Below are 26,940 nucleotides of genomic sequence, written 5' to 3' on the forward strand. Positions count from 1 at the left end.
AAGAGCTATTTTGTGAGTGGATGATGTACTTCTCCATTGAAACCACAATTAAAAAAAACAGCAAAAAATAAATAAATAAAGGAAGCTGATTATGATAGACATATATATGAGGAGTAAAGAGAGAAAGTAAAATGAACATTTTCTTTTCTATAGAATCGACGGACTGTGGCTTCTATTAAGAATGATCCTCCTCCAAGAGATAATAGAGGTAAAAATTTACCTATTAATTTTGCCTATTGCCCTGACAAGGTAAATCAAAAGTAAATATTACCCTTGATGTTGTTATTCATTTAAACGTTACATGGCTAATTTTAAGATTGATATCGTCTTGATTTCCCAGCACAATAATGTCAGTGATATAAAAAAAATGATTTATAAAGGTATGTGATGAATGTGAAACTCCGTGATATATGCCATTTTGAGGCATCTTATTTACCCAATAATTTTTCAGATTTGAGGAGAGTATTATGAGGAAGAAAGGAATGGGGTAGTAGTTAATTGATTCACAAGGGTAAGTTTAGTCATTGTGATATTTTTACATTATTTTCTGGCTAACAAACTTTCAAAAAATGTCATGGGTAACTTTGAAGACAAGTCGAACAGGTATCAATTGCAGTTAATTTCAGATCTCTCATATGTTTTCAGCTAGGTGATATAAAGCACAGTTAATTTCTTTTCTACTATTCAGCAGTACAGAATGGTCCTTTCTCATAGTGATGTTTCCTCTGTATGTATGGATGCTGAGGCAGGACAGGTGTAGGTATTAGAGGAAAGATTGGAGGTAGAGGGAAAGTCCTGCACTTTCAGCACTATTCTTTGAGTCTTGTGAACATTTATATTTCTTTGTAAAATGTGATATTTATATTTAACTTAATACTGCTTTTTCCACTTTTGTAACATCCACAGTGGGAAATTCTCTGTTGAGGATTTGCATATTTGACAAGCAAAGAGTGGGATTTAGAACAAAAGGAGAGTTGCAGGACTTTTATGTTTTTACTTGCTGTATTTCTGAATTGTGTAAGTTTTTCAAAATGAGAATGCGTATAAAATCTGTATTTTGCACACTTACTTTTTAAAAATTACTATTTAAAATCAAGCTTGGCTTGGTTTTTTATAAATTATTCAGATTGAGTTTTATTTATTGAACAGAATTGATTATTACATATATTTTGAAATTTTGTTTCACTTTCAGTGGTTGGTTCTGCACGCGCACGGCCTAGTCAACTTCCTGAACAGTCTTCCTCTGCACAACAGAATGGTAGTGTTTCAGATATATCTCCAGTTCAAGCTGCAAAAAAGGAATTTGGACCCCCTTGTATGTAAATCATGTATCAAGGATTCAGTCATTTTAGGCATACATGTATTTTCTCTTGGTCAACTTTATAAGTCCCCAAATTACAAACTTAATTGCAGATTTTATTTTTACCATTGTGGAAAAATTTTTTTGTTGTTAGTTTAGTCTGTTAATTGGGTTTTTAAATGTATATTTTGGAGGAAACAATTTATAAATATAAAAATATAACAATGTTTCAGTTGCTTTGAATTTAAAATTATGGCCAGATAATTTTGACAGATGTTATAAAAGAAATGCTTATGCTTCTTGATCCTTTCCAATTCAAAGATCTTTGATTCTAAACCAAGAGATGACATGTATCAATATGTTAGAGTCATTTTTCATGACTCTTATTTGTATATTGTCCTGTTCCTAGCTTTGTTAAAGCAGCTCATAAGTAAAGTTCACATATTTGTCATAGGCATGTTTTGTCACTGTGTACCTTATTTTGGTGTGTGTGGTAAAATTTCATACATAAAATTTTTGTGTATAAGTATGGTACTCTAAAAAGAAAACTAGGCTTCTACAGCTCATCTGTTTCTTCCAGCACGTAGAAAATCTAATTGTGTGAAAGAAGTAGAGAAATTACAAGAAAAACGGGAAAAAAGGAGACTACAACAGCAAGAACTTAGAGAAAAAAGAGCCCAGGTTTGTAACAGAAACATATTTTGTTTATGCACCAACCAAGGATTAGACTGTGTCAGTGAAAGTGATTGGCTTATGAAAAAATAATTGAGGCATTCATTTAAAGATTTCAATATAGTTCCTTAAATTGATATTGAGGAATAATATAAACTCTTGGGGAAATAAGTTACCATAACAGATTTTTTACTACATAAACTTTTCAAGTTTTAGTGGGTATGTGTTAGTCCTAAAGCTTGTTCCATTTTGAATAGTAAGCCATTGTGTTACAGAACTCTAATGGATGTATAACATTGAGAATAATAGGATTTTGGCTTTTTAAAAGGACTAAAAATACATTCAGAAAAACATCAAGTTAAGGTATATGGTTATACTATCCATTTTATTGTTTTTCCATGGTTAATAAGTTCAGCATATCACAATGAAAGGGTGGAAATTCGTTGTGTGTTGATTTATACTAGATGTTGAGAGTATCTCTGATGTGCCCCTCTTCTCACATTTCCTTTAGATAGTAGCAAAACTTTACTAGCAATGGAAAAGTTGCTTAGAAGACTGGTCTTTTATCTCTCTACAGGTCTTCACATATTAGAAATTATGCTATTGTACAAATAATTCCTCCATTGTGCTTGCATAGTATCTATTATATTCTCAGAACTTGTTTCCTGTAATACCAGGATTGTTTCCTTATTTAGGAGTATGTTCAAATGCCCTTAATCATAAAGATGTTGTGTTGTGGAATTGTGGAATCAGTATAATACTCAACCTGAATAAATCAACTTATATCTGAAAGTGACCTGAGAATGACCAGTTGGGTTTTGAATAATGCTTGTATCTGCTGATACTTAGTACAGATGCCACCTGGTGTTTCCTGTGGGTACTTCATAATACTTTTACATCTCTTTGTGACCTCTTCTTTACATTCTGCTTCTCAGTTGACATAGTTGGTGTTATTTCCCAAAAGGTTAATTGACAGTATGTTACATTAACAGTTTTGAAATTTAGTTGTACTCAAAGCAAGTCTGCATATAGTATATGGGAAAAAGAACCTGACCTAAAATGTTTAACAATTTATACTCATAGCTAGGAGAGGCTGTTAACTGTTGCTATTTGTATCTTAATCTGAATTTTCTCAGTTTTGAAGCAAAATAGTAAATTGCAGTTAGCATGCAGTAGTTTGAATTTTAAAGATTTAAAAAATTATCTTGGCTTTTGATTCCTTTAAATTCTATGTCCTGTTGATTTGGGGCTGTATTATACCATGCCTTAGTTTTTTTTAGAGAGTCATTAATAATAGGAAATAAACATAAATGAATCCATAGTTCTACTTTGCTGAAACACTGAATTAGGAATTAGGAAGAAGAATCTGATTAAATGCATTTTTCTGAGAATTTCGGCTTTTCTAGAGTTCTTTATTGATGTTTAGGATGAACACTGTTTTTGTTTTGCTCAGTTTTCTAGGAGAATTAAGGTATACGTATAACATATTTGAAATAGGTCAAAGGTGGTTTTAATAAGGAGTATTTTGTTTGGAGTTAACAGAAGGCATGTAGACTAACAGAATTGTGTTTTTTAATATGAAAGTGATTCCTAGGCATACTATTAATCTTGAACTCTGAAACTATATCACATCTCAGGTTTGAGTTTGGTCTTGGCTGTTATAAATGACGCAACCTATTTAATTTTCAAACCATATATAACATAAACGCAACAAATACTACATTATTGTAATTATAATAAATGATGAATTCTCTGTCTTCTTACAGGATGTTGACGCTACAAACCCAAATTATGAAATTATGTGTATGATCAGAGACTTTAGAGGAAGTTTGGATTATAGACCATTAACAACAGCAGATCCTGTAAGATTCTTTATTAACAGTTGTTCTGGAACTTTTTATGCTGTAAATAAAAACATGTTTGATACCCCCTAAGTTAATACTGTATTTAGTTCTGTAATTTTTTCTCTCTTTATGGGTGCTTCTTCTCCTTCTCTATTTTAAGAAGATCAAGAAACCGTTGGGAATTCCCTGGCGGTCCAGTGGTTAGGGCTCTGTGCTCTTACTGCCAAAGGCCCGGGTTCAGTCGCTGGTCTGGGAACTAAGATCCCACAAGCCACGTGATGCATCCAAAAAAAGAAAGAAAGAAAGAAAGAAAGAAACCACTCGCACTTACCCTTATTTTCTCATTATTTCCCATAATTTGATACGTTAGACATGCATCTCACAAAGATAATCCACTTCAAAGCAAGCCTCTGTGTCCTTGGTAGGACAGAGCAACAGTCAAGGATGATGTCAGAAGACCCACTTTCCTTTCTGACCATCACTTATACTTTTATCTCAATTCCAAGTTTGTTTCCTCTTGGCTTGGGCTGTAGATCCCACCATCATTCCAACTTACTACTAATTTATTTTAAAATAAATGTTACTCTGGCTTTTAACAATAAGTGATGGCTGTTGAGGACTGCTGTAAACTAGAAATCTAGTGCTTGAAGAATGTTCTGTCTTATGCACCTCCTTTCCTATTGAAGAATGGGAATTTATTGAACAGGGAATACTTTTGTGAGTAACTTGTATTTATGAAAAATGATCCATCTGACCTAGTGTATACAGAATGAATTGGGTACACAAAATACATCTGACCTAGTGTATACGGAATGTATTGGGTACACAAAATACATATAATACACCTGTGTTAAGGCAGGTGTATTACATATGATTTAATAGAGTAGTTCATAACATTTGCATCTCATATATTTTACTCCTTGCTACCCTTTCATTTGTTTAACCTACATCTGAGCTCATACTTTATGACAGTGACTGGAAAACTTTTTCTGAAAAGGGCCTGATATTTTTGGCTTTGAACCATATGGTCTTTGTTACAACTACTCAATTCTGCCTTTGTAGTATGAAAAGCAGCCATAGACAATACATAAATGAATAGGTATGGCTGTTTCAGTAAAACTTTACAAAAGTGGGTAGTGGCTTGGATTAGGCTTTCAGGCCGTACTTTGCCAATTTCTGCTTTATACTAAATATCATTAGAAGGCAAGTATTGGGAACATTAATTTTATGAAAAAATTTAATGTCTAAGAATTGGCATATTATAAAATTGTTCAAATTATTTTGGCCAATAATCTTCTGAGAACTGTGTTTCTTGTCTACAGCTAGTTATCTTTGCCTATAATTTTCCCTATAATCAATCTGAAAATATGCCACTTGGTAGGAAATTTTACTTTTGTCGTATACAGCACATCTTGAAGTGAATAAGGTAGTTTCTTAACGTGAACCTATTGCTACTAAGAGTGGTGATGTCCTCTACAAAGTTATTTCCTAGTGGTTTACCAAATGACAAAATAAGCGAGTTTCCATTATACTTAGAATTTTTGAAATAATTGTGTCTGATGGCTATTAAAATTTCTTCAAGCTAATTTGTTTTTTAAGCTTACTTATCCTATTTATGCTATGCATAAATTTCTAAAACCTCGGGAGGAAATATTACATAATTAACTTTTCAGTGTTTTATATACCATTGATAATCACTGGAAAAAAATATTTTATTTCTAGATTGATGAACATAGGATATGTGTTTGTGTAAGAAAACGACCACTCAATAAAAAAGGTATGCTTATTGAGTTCTAATCAAGGGTTCATTTTTGTCCTGTTTGCAATTTATTTTGATAATAGCAGAAATCAGATTGGTTTGGAAGAGTTAAATGTAAATCATTTCATTTGTACATAACCATTATACAGATTTCTATGGTTAGGTCTGTTGATGTGATACTGTTCTAAGAATTTTTGCCATTCCTGGCTTTACAGAAATCTTGATTTTTTTTTTTTTTTTTACTCTGTTGTTGAAATATTCTGTTTACTTGAATGGCATATTTATGGGATATTTATATTTACAGGACTTACTACTTTTATCGAAATTCTTACTACTTAAAATAATTTTTGTGCATTAATTCAAATACTGTGAAAATTACTGGGTACTGATTTTCATTTATTCTTTTAGAAACTCAAATGAAAGATCTTGATGTAATCACAATCCCTAGTAAAGATGTTGTGATGGTACATGAACCAAAACAAAAAGTAGATTTAACAAGGTACCTAGAAAACCAAACATTTCGTTTTGATTATGCCTTTGATGACTCTGCTCCTAATGAAATGGTTTACAGGTAGGTAAATTTGTTTTAAATCAGAATTTTGTTCTTATACTGTGTGTTTACCACCACCACTGAAACTTATGTTGATCTTGGCATATCTCTCCAGAGGTGTAATATCCTTTTCTTTCCCCCTGAGTTTAAACAAATAAGAATGTTTAATAAACATGATAATGAATTTTAACACTTGTTTTCTTTAATGCTCCCCAAATCAGTTTTCATTAATGATTAACTTTATACACTATATAACATACCATATGTATGGATAAGGAATTTCTAGAAAACATTTTCTGTACCTCTAGAGATGGGATGTGGCTATTTTTTACTTTTTGATCTCTGCAGTAGTGAAGAAATTTGAAATAACTGTTATACATCTGTCACTTATTTGTCTGAATCTTTATTTAGCACATATGGCCACTTAAGGAAAAAAAAGTTCTGTAAATCTACTTGCATTTCCCTAGTTTTATCATTTCTAAGCTTTGGAATAGTTTTAGTACATGAAATTCTTGCATGTTCACATTTTCAACTTACAAACAACTCAACCTTACATGTATTGTGCATTGATATCCCACATTTTTATCCAAATTTAGATTTTTATACATAGTTTGTAAACATTTACTTCTTATTATTTAATAGGTCAGTTTTAGCAGCATTGTTATTTCAGTCTATATTAAATTGTCTTGAGTTACTTGAATGCTATGTTTCATTGCCCTTTTATTTTATAAATTTGACTGGAAAACAGAAAGTTAAAGGGTTAATAAGAATCCTAAGAATTGAAGATGTTATAAATGAGATAAGACCAACTCCACTGGTCTTAAGCCAGTAAACTGGGAGTTCAGCTGTAAAGAAAGAGGACAAAACTAAAGAACATGTGAATGCTAGATAGAGGTATTGTGAAAAATTTGTTTTGAAAGGGAATTGTAATTATAAATTGTGTATTTTTTACTTTTTTGAGAACTGAGTCCTGTCCTCCCCCCTCACTCCCTTCTCTGCTTCCATTCCTGTCTCATAAAATATGTCTGTCTGACTTTTGTAACCATTTTCAAGAAATCACTATAAATAAAAGTATGTTTCTGTGTATGTGCTAGATTTAGTAAACATTTTGTGTTTCACCCTGTATTTATGCTTCTTAATTTTACCAGTATTGATTCTCTCCCCTTTCTCTTATCCTTAACTTTTATGGATTGAGAAGTTAGCCTTCTTTTTTTTTTTTTTGGTCTGATCACTCTTCAGACTCATTTCCAGTTCTTTTTGATTAGAACATTTTTCTGCTCCTTTTGTTCTGTACTTTCTCCATTGTGCCTTTAAAAAAAAAATCAATAGAGCTGTATAAAGTGTTCTACATATATTCTTTTGAAGACTGTGTAAAAAGTAGATTTGTTTTCTATCATGCTTTTAGGGCTCTGCTCATTGAAGTATTTTTTTGTCCCTCCCTACCTTTTTATTTTAACTCCAGCAGTGATTATACCAATACATAATATTTGGGCATCCTTTTCCTGAATCAAGGCTATCAACTCAGAATTCATTGTCTTATAAGCATAATTTATATTTACTTACTCACATTCAAGGAAATTTTACCACTTTTATACTTGTTTAGATAATGTTTTTGTACTTTTTTCCCCTCTAGCTTTTCTGTATTGAGATTACCACTCTTGATTCTGTTTCTGTTGAAACCATTGATACTTTTTTTGGGTTGGGTTGGGGTTTTTAGTTTTGGTTTTGGTTTTCATATCTGTCCTACTTGTCTGGCTGATATTACCATATTTTGTTGTTATTTTTTAAAACTTTCCTACTGTCTTCTATATATTATGTCTTAAGCTCAGTTACTATCAGGTTTTTTTCCCTGTCCATTATTATTGTGGCCCTTGTTTATTTCGGAATTATTGCTTGAAAATATGCTTTAAAGAGCTTTAAGCAATCCTAGGACATAGGTATTTAAAATTTTAAATCAGTGGTCAATTGTGGCCTCGCAGTTGATCCCACTGATTTGTTAAAAATCTTGGTATAAGATTTGCTTATAATAACACTTGATATTAGTTTTATTGTTTATTTGTTTAATTTAAATATTAACTGTATGTTCTGACTGGTACATTTTATTTTTAAGGTTTACAGCTAGACCACTAGTGGAAACTATATTTGAAAGGGGAATGGCTACATGCTTTGCTTATGGGCAGACTGGAAGTGGAAAGACTCATGTAAGTAATTCATTACAGTTACATCCTGGTATGAAGCCAGTTTATTTTCCTTATAGCTTAATTCTAAGACCTAAATTCTATTTTCTTTTTAACATATAGACAATGGGAGGTGACTTTTCAGGAAAGAACCAAGACTGTTCTAAAGGAATTTATGCATTAGCAGGTAACTCCCCTTTTTGCATATTATTTATAATATTCTTCTTGAATATTATTCAGGTGGCTTGGAAATAAGATTTGGAAGTACTGTCCAGAATTTTAAGGGTAACTAATGCTATACTTACTATATATTATGTCAGTTTTAGATTAGCGGACTGTTTTGAAAAGAACTGTGCTTTGGGGGCAAAAATCTTGATTATGTTTGTGTTGTAATCTGGCACATTGTTGAAGCTTAGCGTTTGTTGTTGAATAACTGCTTTGTGAAAAGTTTCCATTTGGTATGATTATGAAAGTAACCTTATTATGACCGCCTATAATTTTATGCTATTTATAAAGATAAGTAGTAGCATTCTCTTCTTGAATATGAAGGAGAGTGGCCTCTAAACTTTAAATGTAGAAAAACTATTGCTACTATTTTTTTTTGAAAATTAATATCCACTTTAATCTTCATTTTTCTTATTGATACTATCATTCTAGGTAAACATTAGTTGATTAGAATTGCTTTTTAAAAACAGAAAATTTGAATTGCTCTTTTAAAACAATATTTATTGCATCTTAATAAATTTTCTCCATATGCAATTATTGACAGCTCGAGACGTTTTTTTAATGCTAAAGAAGCCAAACTATAAGAAGTTAGAACTTCAAGTGTATGCAACCTTTTTTGAAATTTATAGTGGTAAGGTAAGTGGAAACTTAAAAAAATAATTTTTTGTTTTGTAGTTTTTTAAATTATGGTTAAAAAATGCATAACATAAAATTTACCATTCTAACCATTTTTAAGCGTAGAAGTTCAGCAATATTCACATTGTTGGGCAGTCATTGCCACCACATAATTGTTATACGTATTTGGAATATTATGTTAAAGTTCTGTGATGAGATTTTTTAAAATTCTCTTTGAAACTCTTTAACTTCAGTATCGATCATTATTATTCTAATAACATTATTACTAGAATTCTCTGAAATAATTTTCGGACTCTGAATGACTCATTTTTATAGAACTATTTTTTTTTTATTTTTAAAGCTAGCTTTCTTTCTTTTTTTTTAGGTTTTTGACTTGCTAAACAGGAAAACAAAATTAAGAGTGCTCGAAGATGGAAAACAGCAGGTTCAAGTGGTGGGATTACAGGAACGGGAGGTCAAATGTGTTGAAGATGTACTGAAACTCATTGACATAGGCAACAGTTGCAGGTAGCTCTCATTTTAATTAAGAAAGCGAAACAGTTTCATGATCAGTTTTAGATACTTTCAAAAGCAAAGCAAGGATGTTGTTCAGCGCATTTTGGACGTAAAATCATTACTCATAAAAACTTTTGAAGTATGCCAGATTAAATTGTATTAATCTGGTTATGTTTGTGTTGCTAATTCAAAATGTCTCTTTTGTATTTAAATAATAAAAACTGAATAGTTTTTTCTTTTTTTAATGAAAATATTGTGGTTTGCACATATAAATTGAACTTTTTACATATCAGAATGTTCTTAATTACATTGTAGAACATCCGGTCAAACATCTGCAAATGCACATTCATCTCGGAGCCATGCAGTGTTTCAGATTATTCTTAGAAGGAAAGGAAAACTACATGGCAAATTTTCTCTCATCGATTTGGCTGGAAATGAAAGAGGAGCTGATACTTCCAGTGCAGACAGGCAAACTAGGCTTGAAGGTGCTGAAATTAATAAAAGCCTTTTAGCACTCAAGGTAAATAAAGTGCATTTAATTGTGAAAAGTCTTTTACTTTTGACTTCATTTTTGTTTACTCAGTTACAAAATTATACTATTTGTTTTTTCTAATAAGTAAGAGAGGTATCAAAATTTAGTTGTTTATGTTTGCAGTTACAGATTTATATTGTACCCAGAAATTTTCTTTACACATATTATTTATTCTTTTTAAGGTAGATAAAGATCTGTTAGTCAGCAGGCCAATTCCAATGCTGCTTAGGGAGATTCCAGAGGGCCTTAATCATTAATCAGTCTTTTTTCTTGAAGGAGGGCAAGGAACCATAAAACTGAGCTAAGAAAGTTTCTCAGAAAAATGTGGAATGGCTTTCAAAAAGTTAGGCCACTATTATATATCTTCCTTGACTAGCAAAGCAAAGAAAGCATTCTATTTTTTTCTTTTGTAGTACCACTTTAAAAGTTTAACTTTTTACAGTTATCCTACTGCCTGTTACTTCTAAACACTAATCATAGTCTCCAGAAGAATCTTTTGGAATTAATAAAGTAGTCTTTTGGATTGGGTTTTTTTGTTTTCCAAATTTCATTTTCTTGAATTAGGATTTATGGGAACATTTCTACTATGCTGTAAATCTCTTAATAGAATTTTCAGAGCTGATCAGATCTTAAATGTTAGGGTTATGGTAAGAGATGTTTTAAATATGTTCATTAAGATTACTGTTTATAAGAAGTAAAATCTATGAAATTTGCTTTCTTAATTTTCAGGAGTGCATCAGAGCCTTAGGTAGAAATAAACCTCATACTCCTTTCCGAGCAAGTAAACTCACTCAGGTGTTAAGAGATTCATTCATAGGTGAAAACTCTCGTACCTGCATGGTAAGTTTGTTTGTTTTGTTTTAATCTTAAATGAATAATTATGTAGTATATATGGGAAAATTATAAAATACATTAATGACAGTCATTTAAAGTCTATTGTGAGAGATACAGCGATACTTGGAAATGTGGTCCCTGCCCGTCTGATAGGATTATATTGTAGTTATAATGCATTCTACTAATTCCAACATCTGAGTCTTTGTGAGATTGGTTTTCATTGATTTCTGTTTTCCTTGCATATTGGTCACACTTTTCTATTTCTTCATATATCTAGAATTTTGGATTATATAATTTTCATTATGAATGAATATTTTATGGACACTCAGGATTCTGTTATGTTCTTCTAAAGATTATTGATTTTGTTATTGTTGTTGTTGTTATTTTAGCTGGAAGTTAACTTAGCTGAACTCCAAACTCTTGTCTCCCCAGCTGTGGGCATCAACTGACCTTGAAATCTCTGTTTAGCTCTTTTAGACTTAGCTATGTTTCTTGCAGTCAACCTTGTGTTCAGGGGTCAGCCAGAGATTTGGGTAGTATAAATATATATGTAGAATATGAGTTTCTTCCTCTGTGGTTATTTCTCTTCTGGGACAAACTTCACTTCCCAGCTGCTATGGTGCCTACCTCCAAACTCCATCCTTTAGTTTAACCAGTGAAACTCCAGATTTCTATTGAAGTTTTAGTTGTCGTGTGTGACAGCAGCAGAGTTTGCCCTTAGGCAAAAAAAGTTATCAAAAGTAGGGGCGGACAGTCACTCAATGTTACTCCCTTCTTCTAGGTGTTGACCTCCATTTTCTGCCTGATATTTGATCATTTTGTGGTGCCATCAGAGTTGTTTATATTTTAACTGGAGTTTATAATTATTCTTTGATTATGGGTATGAGATAGTGAATTATCTTGGAGCTAAGGTATCATTAATAACTCTTTTTTTAGATGACCATATTAAAATTAGACCTGACTGAGCCATATGTCAGTATTACTTGTCATCATTTATAACATTTTCTTTACCTTTGCATTTTTCCCCCATAGATTGCCACAATCTCTCCAGGCATGGCATCCTGTGAAAATACTCTCAATACATTAAGATATGCAAATAGGTATGAGAAATGGTTATTTATTTTGAAATTTGAAGGGAATAGAACAATATATGGTTTGATTTAATATCTGATAGGGTAAATCTTACTGCATTGCTCTTTACATTTTCAAAAAAAATTTGCATGTTATTCATTGAAATGATGTCTAGAATCATTTTGTCTTATTCTAAAAATAATTGGAAATGTGTTGTGTAATTTGGGAAGACATATTTTTAGTAGAATAGGTCTTAAAATCATAGAACATGATTGTATTTTTCCATTAACCAAGTTATATTTCATAATATTTTACTATATTTAAATCATGAAAATTATTATTATTATATTAAGACTCAAAAGTAAGTGAGTATCAGGAGCCAGTCCGTATTTCTTAAATTGTTTTGCATATGCTGAAAATTATTTCTGATAATCTTAAATATTATACATGGGGAAGCTAGGGTTTAAGTAGGGATAGCACAGTTCTTTCTGGTGTTCTGTATGGGTTACATTTTATTATTTACAGCAATAGTGTTACAGACGTTAATAGACAATTGCATTATTACAAATGAGAGGACAAAAAGCGTTACACATTATTAAAGCAGTTTATTCCTTATAGTCACAAAATGCCCTTGGAATTTTGGATTGTAATAGGCATGTTTATATTTGTTCCAGAGATTTGTTCCCATTGCTCTTGTTTTGAATGACTATATATATAGTTTTAAATTTGTATTATCACATATTGCATTTGTGATTTTAACCTAGAGATAAAATTCCTCTTTGTATTCCATTTCTAGTGTGGAGAATCTCTTAATTTTGCTAAACATGAGTATTTGTACTATTTTTTTGTTTTAATCACTATGGAAATTTTATTTTTAATCTTTCATTAAAGTATGAAATACATATGCATACAGAAAAGTACCCAAAACACAAGTGAATAATTTAATGAATATTTACAAAGTGAAAATTCCTGTCATCGGACCAAGAAATAAAACATTTCCAGTCCCCCAGAAAATTCCCCATGTGTCCCTTTCTAATCACGAATCCTGAATAACATGCCTAAATCCATTAATTTCTACCCCAAGGTAGCCATTGTCCTGACTTTTGTGGAATAAATTTCTCAATTTTCTTTCTCTCTTTTTAAAAATAGTTTTACTACCTATGAATGTATCCCTGAACAATATAGGTAGCTGTATTTGAACTTCACATAAATTAGATCATACGCTTTGTTCTTTGGTATTTTGCTTTTGCTTCAACTAAAGAGATTTTTAAAAATCATCAGTAAAAACTGTTGGAAAGTATAAACTTATTGACCTTTTGTAAAGATATTAAAAATAATAACTTTTAAAAATAATTGAACTTTATTTTTAAATTTAATACCCTTTAAACTTTGAATTATAAGATTCTAGCTATGAACCTTTATAGTACCTTTTTTTTTTTTTTTTTTTTTTTTGTGCGGTACGCGGGCCTCTCACTGTTGTGGCCTCTCCCGTTGCGGAGCAAGCAGGCTGAGCGGCACGACTCACGGGCCCAGCCGCTCCGCAGCATGTGGGATCTTCCCAGACCAGGGCATGAACCCACGTCCCCTGCATCAGCAGGCGGACTCCCAACCACTGCGCCACCAGGGAAGCCCCTATAGTACTTTTAATCATTCTTTGTAGTGAACATTTTTGGTATTGTGGGGTTTTTTTCATTAATTTAAAATGCTTCTTGTTTCAGAATTGTTCATGGGAGAGATGAGGAACAGCTTAGTGTAGTAAAATGATTGCCGTGTTGTAGAATTAAAACCCTCCATGTCTTCAGACTTCTGGCTGCAAAGGAATCCCCCTGATGTGAAAATGCTGTATCTGGTTATTCCTCTAGTTCATTTAGGTCCAAGTAAAATATTTTAATTTATTATCACGTAATGTGATTCATTTGCAACCATTACTAACCATCTAGGACAAATAATTCTGTCTTTTATTTCCATATCTCTAGGAATAAAGATTTTCAACCTCATTTGATAGCTCATTTGAGGAATATAATTACTGCATATAGAATAGTTTAGGTTGGGCAAGAGAGCTTTGAATAGAGGAAAAATGTGTGGTTAGGGGCTAATAGGTATCTAAATTAGGAGATTCTGAAAGAATAAGTAATGGGGTTGGGAGTAAAAAGAGTTATTAAGTCAGTATTAGAAATTTAGGTTTGTCAGCACGTGTGTAAGTAAGCTTTCCAAAAGGATAAAGGCAAAGGAATCTGGTATTCAACCTTTCAGAGTAGATATTACCAATAGGTCAAATAAAGATTCTAAATAAAAGGAATTATTAGTTTGATCTATGTGACTATTTTTGATGTATAACAATAGTAATTTCATTTAGTTCAACCTAAGAGAAGTAATGAGAAAAACAGAGAATATGGTTAGTATATTGAAGTGTTTAAACATAAGGTTCGTACTCACAGCTAGGTTTGAACCTCAGTTATGCCACATTCTCATTGAATGAACTTGGGTAAGATACTTTATTGCTCTGAACCTATTTCTCATCTGTAAAGTGGTGATAATAATATCGCAATATTGTCGTAATGATTAAATAATATAATGTCTAAAAATATTAATCATAATATCTGATATATAGGAAGTAATTAACAAATATTGCCTACTGTTATGAAATGGGATTGGCCTAAAGAGGACATAGGGAGTCACAAAAATTGGATAATAAAAGCCATGATTTAGTTAAATATAACTGTCAGAGACATTAGCAAAAGCAATTTAAATTCCATTGCTAAAGGATTTTTTTCACCATTGTTCGTCACCTGAATCACCAAACACAGGAAATTATCTGAGTGACTGTTTTCTCAGTTTGTTCAAGGATTGCTTTATAGCTAATACCATTCTAGGTGCATAGGAAAGAAGTTAATTAATTATAAATGGTGTATGCCATTAGGACTTAATTCTCTTGTGTCCTGTTTGAAAAGACTGCAAGAGTGTTGAGGACTCATTAATGCTAATAAAATATTCATGGTATTGACTACACAAGGAAATTAGACATGAGTGGTCATGTAGCTAAATACAGGGCATTTCAAATTTAGGTGATGGACTCGTTAAACTTCTAGAAAGATCATGAGAAAAGGAAGGACTATGGAGTAGGGAGTCAATAGAACAGACGGGTTCAAAAGCCTCTTCACATTGATTATTTTTAAGATAGTGTAAATATATTGTCATAACAACGTTGATCCTTTTCTAAACAAATTAAACTGAGTACTAAATGCAAACTTGAAATGTGCATTGCTGTCTTTACAAGAGCATTTTCTTTTAATTTGTTGCTGTTTTGGTGCTGCAGAGTAAAGGAGTTTGGAATTAGTCCATCAGACATTCCCTTCTCACAGGGTAGTGGCAGTCGCCCTGATCTCTCTCCTTCTTATGAGTATGACGACTTTTCTCCTTCAATTACCAGGTCTACTTCATTCTATACATAAGATGTTTATTTTAATAGTTTCTTTTGGATTGTGCTATGTATACATGTTTTATAGCATTTACTTTCATACCATATACTTTTGTCCTGAGCCATTTTATTTTTCATTTTCATTTTGTTTGGCAGGTGGTGGTTATACTGCATGATCTTCATTTTTATGTACTTTATTAATTTGCTTTAAAATGTTGATTTAGAATTCAGGCTTCCTTTTCCCCTCTCATCTTTTTAAGGATGATGTCATCTTTGCATATTTACCATTGAAGGATAAACTGTCTTATTTAAAATGAATAGTTTACATTCTTTCTGTCTGCAAGGAAATCACAGGCTCCTCTTGACTTAAAAAAAAAAAAGTGTACCCTCTCCCAAATATGTAAATTGAAGTTTAAGGGGTAAACTTTTTTTAATGATAGAACTTTACAGCTTATAATCTTTATAGATTAGAAATATTTCACATGTAGCTATTTTAATTGAGCCTTCTAACTACCAAATCTGCAAAGTGTATTAAATTCTTTGATTTTGGGGGACTTCCCTGGCGGTCCAGTGGTTAAGACTCCACGCTTCCACTGCTGGGTGTGCAGGTTCAATCCCTGGTCAGGGAACTGAGATCCCGTGTGACACACAGTGCGGCCAAAAAACAAAAAAATCCCTGATTTTTGACTGTGATTTATTTATTGATCTAAGTGCCACTGTTAGCATTTTTCTATTCAGCAATTTAGTTGCAACAAGTGTCTCTTATTTATTTTGAAATACTGAATCTGCATACTTTGTTGATTCTCAATTTGTAATGCACAGTAATTATGTTCGAAGTAATTGTAAAGTTATATACCTAAGTAAATTCCTAAAGCTTCACAGCTAAACATACCTTTAGTATTTCAACAGATTTCAGTTAGATTTGATCTGGAAAGCTGACATCATCAATATTAATATGTTTATTGAATTGCTTTTATATTAAATAGGTTGATATTTCTTGTTCCTCTGCATGAATCTTTGTTAATTATAGATACCTCTTATGTGTTTATAGGGTGAAAGAATTGACTGTGGATCCAACTGCTGCTAGTGATGTCCGTCCAATAATGCACCATCCACCAAATCAGATTGATGATTTAGAGGCACAGTGGGGTGTGGGGAGTTCCCCTCAGAGGGATGATCTAAAACTTCTTTGTGAACAAAATGTAAGTGACATAATATAGTTGTAATTATCTAAGTCATTTCATCCATAGCAGAATAAGTGAAAACTATCATCTAAATCAGGGATCAGCAAACTACAGCCTATGGGCCTGCCATCTGTTTTTACAAATAAAGTTTTGTTGAAACATGGCCCTGCTCATTAAGACCAGAGGTGACAAAGATTGTATGGCTCACAACCCCAAAATATGTACTAAAGTTCACTGACCCCTGATCTAACTATTCTTTTTTCCAGATTTTATACTGATGTTAAAATTGGGGGATTTTTAAAGTAATACAGGGAAAAAACAAGTTTAAGAATTGTACATACAATATATCACATGTATAAAGCTTAGAACAAGATTATGGACACATGCACATGCATTAAAAGGATTCATGAACTGTATCAAAAATGGAAAAAATCTGACATTTGTTAAATCTGGTTGCTTTCTGTATTTTTGAATGTTTGGTGACATTTCATAAATTTAAAATTCTGATTCCCCTGTTACTTAAAAATAATAATATGTGCCCACTGTATAAGGACAATGAGGTATAAAGAACAAAAAAGCACAAACACATTTTCACATAGTTATTTAACTTCATTTTTTAAATGTATAATCTATATAGTTTTGTATCATTCTTTTCCCACTAAGAATCCTATAGTGGCATTTTCTTATAATGATAAAGGTAGCATTTATTAGTTGCTTACTTCATGACATATATTTGCTAGGCATCTTATGATCTGGTATAGTCCTCACAATTCAGTGTGGTAGATACTATAATTATCCCTGTTTTTAACTTGACTAAGATCATACAAGTAGTAAGTACTGAAGCCCAGCAGGATTGAAATCTGGGTCTTTCTTATACCAGAGTGAAATCTTAGGTCAGCTAAATTGATTGCTTGCTGCAATAAGATATTCTTTGGAAACAGTATAACTTAAGTTAATGTTTTTGTACTTTCCAGCAGGTATTTTAAAGTCCAAAATATTCTAGAGTAAACAAACGGATATCCTACTTTTTGTTATCATGTTTCAAAATACTCTACAAAGTAGGACTCAATGCAGCAGTTCTCAACCAAGAGTGACTTGGCCCCTCTCCAGGGAAAAATGTATGGAGATATTTTTTGGTCGTCACAGGTGGGATGGTGTTGCTAACATCCAGTGGGTTGAGGCCAGGGATGATGCTAAACATACAATGCACAGGGACAGCCTTCCTCCTCCCCCCAAAAATGTCTGTAGTGTCGAAGTTAAGAAACCTGGTTTAAAATAAGAGTTCTGGGCTTCCCTGGTGGTGCAGTGGTTGAGAGTCCACCTGCCGATGCAGGGGACACGGGTTCGTGCCCCGGTCCGGGAAGATCCCACATGCCGCGGAGCGGCTGGGCCCGTGAGCCGTGGCCGCTGAGCCTGCGCGACGGGAGCCTATGCTCCGCAACGGGAGAGGCCACAACAGTGAAAGGCCCGCATACCGCAAAAAATAAAATGAAATAAAATAAAAAAATAAAATAAGAGTTCTGAACTTTGAACCATAGAGGATAAAGACCTAAAAATGAAATCCTGGCGTTAGTCTATCCCCTGTCCCCAAAACGTTTGAAAGAGACTGCAATTGCTTTTTAAATCCTTAAAGCAAAAAAAAAAAATTCCTTAAAGCAAACCCTGCATTGATCCTAGATACGGTGCTTCCAGAGATATGGAAAACCAGAACAAGATAGGCACTCCCTATAGCAGATCTCTCACATTTTATTCTTGCATCTATTTGGTCTTTGCAGGACCTTAATTTGGAGAGGTTGGCTAGGTGACCAGAACTAATCCAGAGGCTTTAAGCATGACATCATGGGTTCTTGCAACCTCCCTTATATATGAAAGAGTGTGGATTTCTTTCAACTTTGCCTTCCCCAAGGAACTGTCTTGAGATGGTTCAGCATTAGCCTTTAGTTAAGTATTGGTGCATGTGTACGTATTCTTATTGCTATATTAAATTTTAACAAGGTAGATTAAAATGGGATAGTGTCCAGGACATGCCCTGGAGATAAAAGTAATACAGGTAGACAAACTAGAGGATAATCAAGTGCATTAGAATTCCATAAGTAGTTGTATAGACAAAAAGTATTCTGAGTGGGCTGCATGGAAGTGATAGGAGTTTGCATAATATCTTGAAGCAGAGAAAAGACAGGACATTCTTGGCTTGGCAGGGAAGTGGGCAGATAAAATGAGTAAAGGTGGTTGACTGTGTATTTACCAGAAGGACAGAGAATATGAGAGAATCATGCCTGCATGTCCTGATTAAAAGCAGATGGCTCTTTTCCCAAAGAAAAAATAAAAAATTCTTTAGCCAACTTGATTATATAAACTTTTAGGGATGGCAGCTTATTGATGAAAGAGTCAAATAAGTCAAAGTCTACTTATAATATTTAATTTAACGAAAATACACATATATTTAGAATTGTGTATTTTATTTGAAAAATGTTGCTTTACCTACTGACATTTTATAAAACAATTTTAAGGGTACTTCTCAATCACTACAGCCACATTTTGAGGAAATAAATCATTAGATGTTAGAGTTGGGAAGGAAGCTCAAAAAAGAAAGCAAGGCCAGAGAAGTTTGACTTGATGTAGGACCAAAATATATGTTGCATATACATATGTGAGTTTTTGTTGATAAAGTTGTGAATTGTCCATTAAAATTTCTGTAAAAACCAGTAAGTAAATTGTAGAATGCAATTCAGAAATTAAAATTTAGTAAGAGTTGAATCCTTCAGAATACCAATTTGATAGTCACAGTCATGAAAGATACTATGTTTACGTCTCTCTTCTAGTGAAAAGAAATTTAAGACATATATGTGAATTAAATTGTTAGGGAAAGTAAACAACACTGAGGAAATATTTCAGTATATTTCTAGCCTGTGATAAATGTATTTTTGAAAAGTTGCACTCCAAAAGAGATTGCTTTTTTACAGTAATTCTGCAGTAAAGCTTGGGATAAGTGAAAACTGTCTCTTACTGATGTGTTTAAGTTTGTCTTACTGAGTGTTATGTTAAATATTTTTGACCCATAAAAAGAAATTGTGGCTTTGCCTTTCATGTTTTGTTTTAGTTGTCTTTAACATTCAAGCATCCTCAATTTCTAAGTTGCATTTTTGTAGATGACACAGAAAAACTACTTTTTTATTATAACATTTAAAATATAAACTTATGTCATAATTTTTAAACTATTTTTATTTTAAGGAAGAAGAGGTTTCTCCACAATTGTTTACTTTCCACGAAGCTGTCTCACAAATGGTAGAAATGGAAGAACAAGTTGTAGAAGATCACAGGGCAGTCTTCCAGGTAAAGTAAGACAGAATCTTTAATCAAATGTTTCTCTAGAAAAATTAACTACCAACTTTTGTAATTCTTTGAGTATCACACTAATCTAAAAATAACACTCGTTTATGTGTAAGTATATGTGTATTTGTAGGGCATATGCCACAGTACGTTTTGAATAGAATGAATGATCACTACAAACTTTCTTTGCAGCTGTGATGGAAAGATCTACTTTATTTCTTCTGTTCTCCCACTTCATTTGCTTTTGTCAGTTGTCCGTTTATAGAGGAGTTGAACTTCTACCCTCCACTACCCCTTTCTTCATGGTAGGCCAGTTTGTTTGACAGCAGTAGGAAAAACTCTGCTAAAGGGTATCAGAACAATTGAGGAAGAGTCAGTCTTTGTAGAAAAGGAGGAGTATTTCAGGAGAGTTCCTGTACTGACTGAGCTGTCAGTGGCAGATGACTGAGGGGTATTATATCCCTTCCTAAAGCAGTAACTCCTTAGGTATTTATCCCATTGTGTGTTAAACCTATTTTAAAAAACCTTTTACCATACGATCCTCCCCTCTCCCTTTTTATAAACAAGAAAATATTCTGGGGACTTCGCTGGTGGCACAGTGGTTAAGAAAGCGCCTGCCAATGCAGGGGACATGGGTTTGAGCCCTGTCTGGGAAAATCCCACATGCCGTGGAGCAACTAAGCCCATGTGCCACAACTACTGAGCCTGCACTCCAGAGCCCGGGAGCCACAACTACTGAGCCCACGTGCCACAACTACTGAGCCTGCACAAATAGAGCCCGTGTTCCCCAACAGGAGAAGCCACTGCAATGAGAAGCCCACGCACTGCAACAAAGAGTAGCCCCTGCTCACCCACGCATGCAGCAACGAACACCCAACGCAGCCAAAAATTAAAATAAAATAAATAAATTTATTTTTTTAAAAAAAGGAAATATTCTGGAGGGTGATACCTTTGAGGAAGTGAAGATAATTTTGAACATATTTATGGAGACTGTACAGTCAGGTTGCCCCCCACCCCCTTCCCACAGTATATAAATCCTTTGTCCTGTTAACCTATATTCCTTCTCTGATGTTGAAGAAATCTTCATTTATCTGTAAACAGACATTAACATTCCTCAGCTCTCGCCATTCAAGCACTTGGATGAAGGTCTCAAAAACATAAGAGAACTGTTTATAACTTCAGAATAGCGTATACATTAAAAGTGTTACAGTTTTAGTCAAATCCATATTATGGGAATCTCTTCAGAGGCCTAGGTATTTAGATTAAATCAAAAAAGGACACTTGTAATTTAAGAAAATTGCTAGAACAATATGGACACCCATAAAACTCAGTCAGGTGAGGCTTTCAAACTCAAATTTATACTTGATGTGTCAGAACTAAATTGGTACATTTATAGAACAGTTGTGTGTGCAGCACAATTGAATTGTCTTGGAATCCAGCAGTAGACTTGTGAATGCCTTGTTACAATGAGGTATGCGCCACAACTACTGAGCCTGTGTGCTGCAACTACTGAAGCCCGCGCACCTAGAGCCCATGCTCCGCAACAAGAGAAGCCACCGCAATGAGAAGCCCGGGCACTGCAATGAAGAGTAGCCCCCGCTCCCCGCAACTAGAGAAAGCCCGCACACAGCAACAAAGACCCGACGTAGCCAAACATAACTAATTAATTATTTTTTTAAAAAAGGAATGGTTTCCTTGAAGCATTTATGAATAGTAGTAAGTAGCTACTGTTTAGTGGTTCATTTGACTCTTCTAAAACGGGCTATCCTGGGAGTTCCCTGGCTGTCCAGTGGTTAGGACTCTGCGCTTTCACTGTGGAGGGCGCGGGTTCAATACCTGGTCAGGGAGCTGAGATTCTGCAAGCCACACGGTGCGGCCAAAAAAAAAAAGGGCTATCCAGTGTTCCCTTACAGTCGATAATATTGAAGAGCTAGTGTGTAGAATTTAGGATTACCTCTTGGCTCAACCACTGTGAGGCCCCAAATAGATACGTTAATTCCAGATGATTTACAAGTTCTGGGCTCCCATAGGCCTCATCAGATTGATCAGTAACTTTATTATTACACCCATTGTCTCTATTTTAGGGACAGCTGTTGAAGTTTGAGATTTACTATGCTCATTGATGTGTGTGTGTGTGTGTGTGTCTGATTCATTCCCTCCCCCAAACCCCACTCAAAGTAGAGTAATAATAGGAAAATGAAGTCATCTTACTTGGCCTGTCACAGTGGTGTTTGTGTTCAAATTTAAGGAAATATTTCTTAGTTTTACTCTATAATAAAGATGTTTTATGGTTATTAATATTTTAGAGAATACTATCTTGAGTATGTTTGATTAACATGAAATTTATTAATTGGTTTCTGTCTTATAAATAGCCTCATTGGATTATTGATTTTTTTTTTCTTGGTCATTTCAGGAATCTATTCGATGGTTAGAAGATGAAAAGGCTCTCCTAGAGATGACTGAAGAAGTAGACTATGATGTAGATTCATATGCTACACAACTTGAAGCTATTCTTGAGCAAAAAATAGACATTTTAACTGAGCTGCGGGGTAATTCTTTTTTCATTTTAGTGTTTGAAATCTGCCTAATATTTGTATGTAATTAGTGGGAGGATTTCATATTGTAAGAAGATATCTGAAGTGAAAATTATGGGTACATTTAACATCTTTCTAGAGGTATTGAAGACCAACGAACCATTCTGATTTTTCTAAAAATGAAACATGAAAAATCATTTCAAGTGCTCTCTAGTCATCTTTTTTTTTTAGTCTTTGGAGAAGGTAAAGACATCTTTTGATTAAAGAGGGACAATATATTTTAACAAGTTTGTAAATTTTGTATACCCATTCAGAGTTTTAGTTTGGTGGGCCGATGCTTTTCAGAATTATTTTTCTTGGTTTAGGTCTATTACGGGTCATCTTTCTTTAGCCTCCTATGTGCATCTCCTTTCTGTGCATATTGTCATGTTTTTTCTTTGAACACTTGTTTTAAAAAATGAAGGGGAAGGTTTCAAAACAACTCTTTCTACTTTGCTTATGAAGGGAGGCATGTGGTTTACCTACATGCCATGGCTTCTTTCTCGGCTTTTTAATTAGCTTCTCTCTGCAGCTTCAGATAAGCATGTATTGTATGTGCTTTCTTAGGTTTTGGCAAATTAGCTATCTTCATTTATATGCAAGTAGGTTTCTTTGTGTGTGCATGCAGTGCAACATGAAACCAGACTGAAGTTGCTAGTTTTTAGCATCAGACAAGCTGCTTCAAATTTTTTAAACTAGGTTCTTTGTAAAGTTGGTTATTTGAAATCGTATCTTATAGAGTCAGCAGTGACCGTTTTGCCAATTTAGAATTGTTTGTGCAGATGTAGGGTTTCTAAAATTTGCTGTTTTTCATGTTCTTCATATTCAAGCCTTGATTTAAAGTGTTTTGATCATTTTTCTAATCTGTCATAATGCACAAGCAGCTTTTTCGGTATGCATTTTATTCAGAAGACAGATCACAATGCATCCTAATTTTTTTTCTTTGTAAGATGTAGCTTTCAACTTAGTTCCTTTCCTTAATTTTCTCAGGATTCATGTATAAGCAAGCAAACTTTGAAGAAATTACTACCTAGATATTATATTATTCAGTCCTTCCTTAGAAGAAAATTTTTTTACCATCCAGAGATAATTTTGTTATTAACATAAGAAGTTTGAGAGCTATTATCTTGTATTACCAGGCATCAAATCCAGAAGTCCTTAAATTCCTTTCTTATTTTTTATTATTTTTGGCTGTGCTGGGTCTTCATTGCGGCATGCGGGCTTCTCTCTAGTTGCGGTGCAGGCTTAGTTGCCATATGGCATGTGGGATCTTAGTTCCCCAACCAGAGATCTAACCCGTGTCCCCTGCATTGGAAGCCAGATTCTTAGCCACTGGACCACTGGGGAAGTCCCCTTAAATTCCTTTCTAAATTTCAGAAAAGTCAACTTTTTCAACATCGTTTTACTTAGGAAGAGGGGAAAGAAATTGAGATACCAACTTTATATCTCTCCTTTTTTCTGAAAGCCATAATCTTTGCACATTTTAAGTTGGGAAACTGTTGGAAGGTGCTGTCTCTTGTGCATTGTGCGATGCTTACAAATATCGCTGGTCTCTACTGACTAGATGACAGTAGTACCACCCCAACGTGACAATCAAAAATGTCTGTAGATGTTACCAAATGTCCCCGGGAGGGGAGCGAAAATCACTCCCAAATTGAGAACCACTGTTATGGAAAGATTTCTCATCTTCACACAGCTATTATCTGCCTCCTCCAATGTTTACTTACGTATTTCTTACTCTTAAGTGACTGAATCAGTACACGATAGACAGTAGGACAGAATTGTAAGGCCAAGAAATGTATGTCCTGTAATTTCCCTTCCCCATCATGCCCTTTTGCAATCCCTGATAAGGAAAAAATGACATGTCTTCTTAAAAACGCAAATAATCTTAAAATTTCATAGTTTAAAAAGGTAAAATAGGAATTGGGAATAGACATTTTCTAATATTGAGAGAAGAAATGTCTACTTTACACACATACATAGCCTCTTTACACTGCAAAAAGGAATTCAAATAAATTAAAATTGAATGCTGTAAAATGTGCCAAATGGAACAGAAATCTGTTGAAGATAACAAAAAAAACCCACAAGTATTTCCAGGAATCTAATGAGTCTGTTGCTATAGTTGAGCACTGTTCTGAGTTTCTGGACAACAAAGAAGGAAAAATCCTGAGTTAATAAAGAGAGCTGATTTGATAGGACCCATAAAGTTGTGTGCTGCATTGCATGTAATGCAAAACTTATTCCCTTGTTCTTTTCTTTTTCCAAGATAAAGTGAAATCTTTTCGTGCAGCTCTACAAGAGGAAGAACAGGCCAGCAAGCAAATCAACCCGAAGAGACCCCGTGCCCTTTAAATCAGCATTTGCTGCTAAAGGATTCCCAGAACCCTCGCTACTGTAACATACAATGGTTCAGCTGTAAGGGCCATTCGAAAGTTTGAAATTTTAAGTGTCTGTGGAAAATGTCTTGTCCCTTCAACCTGAATGACATTTCAATTTTGTGAAACACTCCTTTGTCTACAAGATGCTTCTAGTCCAGAAGGCACAACCAAGGTTTGGGAATAGTGAAGCATTTTGTTTCATTTACCCACATAGTGATTTACTTTTGAAGATCCTTGCCAATTTTATTTTCTGTATGATGAAGTAAGATTGTGGACTTGATCCAGAGGTGAATAGTAGGGGGAAGCCACAGCATTTCCTTTTAACTCAGTTCAATTTTCATAGCAAGACTGAGCAGTTTTAAATCCTTTGCGTGCATGCATACCTCATCAGTGATTGTACATACCTTGCCCACTTCTAGAAACAGCTGTGCTCACCTCTTCCTGCTTTGTGCCTTGACTAAGGCTACTGACCCTAAATTTCTGAAGCACAGCCAAGATAAATTACATTCCTTATTTGTCATTGTAAATTACCTTTATTGTGTGTACATTTTTACTGTAATTGAGACATTTTTTGTGTGTGACTAGATTTGCAGGATGTGCCATATCAATGAATGGAACTAAAGTCTGTGACAGTGGACATAGCTGCTGGACCATTCCATCTTATATGTAAAAAAATCTGGAATTATGATTTTAAAACCATATAACATGTGGTTATAATTTTCTTAGCATTTTCTTTGTAAAGAACTAAAATATAAACTAGTTGGTGTATAATAAAAAGTAATGAAATTCTGAAAAGAGTTTTATCTTAGGATAATACATATATATGCAGTGTGTGTTCCAGTGTGGTATTAACAAGACTAATAGTGCAATTTGATCTTTACCAATACCATTACTTAAGTTGAAGTGTCCATTAGCACCCCAAAATGAACCTTTTAAATGGTACTGTTAAAGGAAATTGGCTTCTGATGCATGAATATGTACATGTACATTGAAAGTAGTCCATAATAGAACTGTTAGTTTAAGCCAAGAATAGACAGTACATAACTCTCTTGAAAAAGAATTTAAGCTAAGAAAGAGATGACTGTGCCTTGAAAGGCACATCTGACCCAAGCTCCAGCCATTACCTAACGTATGATGTTTCACCATGATTTGATGAGCATCGCTGAATTCTCACCAATCAGCTCATCTAGGGCATGCTGCTTTTTAAATGGTGGCACTTATTTTTACAGATTGCTATTCCAAGGAAGAAAACTGGCCACTTTTCATGTAAATATTTTGTTACAAGATTTATATATCTCTCTAGGAGTTTTCCCTCAGTTCCCAGGATAGTGTCTAGGAGTACGTTAACAACAAAAAAGTCTCCCAAGGGTGTCTTGTTTTGATTTACTCTAGGGAACTACCAGCTCATTCATATGGGCTAATGGGAAGCTATGAATAGAGTCACATGAGCCAGATTCCCTACTTCACTGTCCACAGAACTCAGAAGGTCGCTGTGGGAATCCTAACACCATGGTGAAAAGCTCCTCTGTAAACTTGAAATCTAGAACAAGTGTAGATTTTCACAGTGTGCTTATTATTAAATCTATGGAATGATCTTCAAAGGACATAGAGATATGTGAATTTACTCATTTTAAAGCACAACAGATAAGTCTTAATTTATTATTTAAATTAGAAGGGTACTATCTCTGGAAGGTCTCCTCAATTTGAAATGTACTGCCTTATACTATAATGGCTTCATTCTGATTAGTATTCAAGGTGTATTAAATATCAGTACCAGAAAAGATCTTGGTAGTATAATCCATTCCCTCAGTTTTACAGATAGGGAAATCTGAAGGTTATAAAAGGGACTGAAACTCAGCAGTCCATAGGAGGACAGGGAAATAAGAGGGAAAGCTGAATTAAATCTTAAATTTAAATTTTCCTTTAAGGATAGAGATGGTACAAGTGAACTTTGCTAATTAA

At 33.8% G+C, this 26,940-nt stretch overlaps 1 protein-coding gene across 4 annotated transcripts in view; it reads left to right on the forward strand.

Moving 5' to 3' along the window:
• Positions 1-25,004, forward strand: part of KIF2A (kinesin family member 2A) — a 67,380-nt gene extending 42,376 nt beyond the window's left edge. The window contains exons 4-21 of one of the 4 annotated variants that reach the window (XM_079918934.1): positions 154-208; positions 1,193-1,315; positions 1,881-1,981; positions 3,739-3,834; positions 5,539-5,593; positions 5,984-6,146; positions 8,236-8,326; positions 8,426-8,489; positions 9,072-9,163; positions 9,528-9,670; positions 9,974-10,178; positions 10,920-11,030; positions 12,057-12,124; positions 15,412-15,525; positions 16,565-16,715; positions 19,929-20,030; positions 22,441-22,576; positions 24,867-25,004. In XM_079918934.1, coding sequence (XP_079775060.1) covers positions 154-208; positions 1,193-1,315; positions 1,881-1,981; positions 3,739-3,834; positions 5,539-5,593; positions 5,984-6,146; positions 8,236-8,326; positions 8,426-8,489; positions 9,072-9,163; positions 9,528-9,670; positions 9,974-10,178; positions 10,920-11,030; positions 12,057-12,124; positions 15,412-15,525; positions 16,565-16,715; positions 19,929-20,030; positions 22,441-22,576; positions 24,867-24,952 — 1,956 coding nt within the window. In that variant the 3' untranslated portion in view covers positions 24,953-25,004. The remainder of the gene's footprint in view (positions 1-153; positions 209-1,192; positions 1,316-1,880; positions 1,982-3,738; positions 3,835-5,538; positions 5,594-5,983; positions 6,147-8,235; positions 8,327-8,425; positions 8,490-9,071; positions 9,164-9,527; positions 9,671-9,973; positions 10,179-10,919; positions 11,031-12,056; positions 12,125-15,411; positions 15,526-16,564; positions 16,716-19,928; positions 20,031-22,440; positions 22,577-24,866) is intronic. The other 3 variants (XM_079918935.1, XM_079918936.1, XM_079918937.1) reach the window with 3 other exon arrangements.
• Positions 25,005-26,940: the final 1,936 nt, after the last annotated feature.

The sequence above is a fragment of the Stenella coeruleoalba genome (assembly GCF_951394435.1).
Source record: "Stenella coeruleoalba genome assembly, chromosome: 3".
Taxonomy (NCBI): domain Eukaryota; kingdom Metazoa; phylum Chordata; class Mammalia; order Artiodactyla; family Delphinidae; genus Stenella; species Stenella coeruleoalba.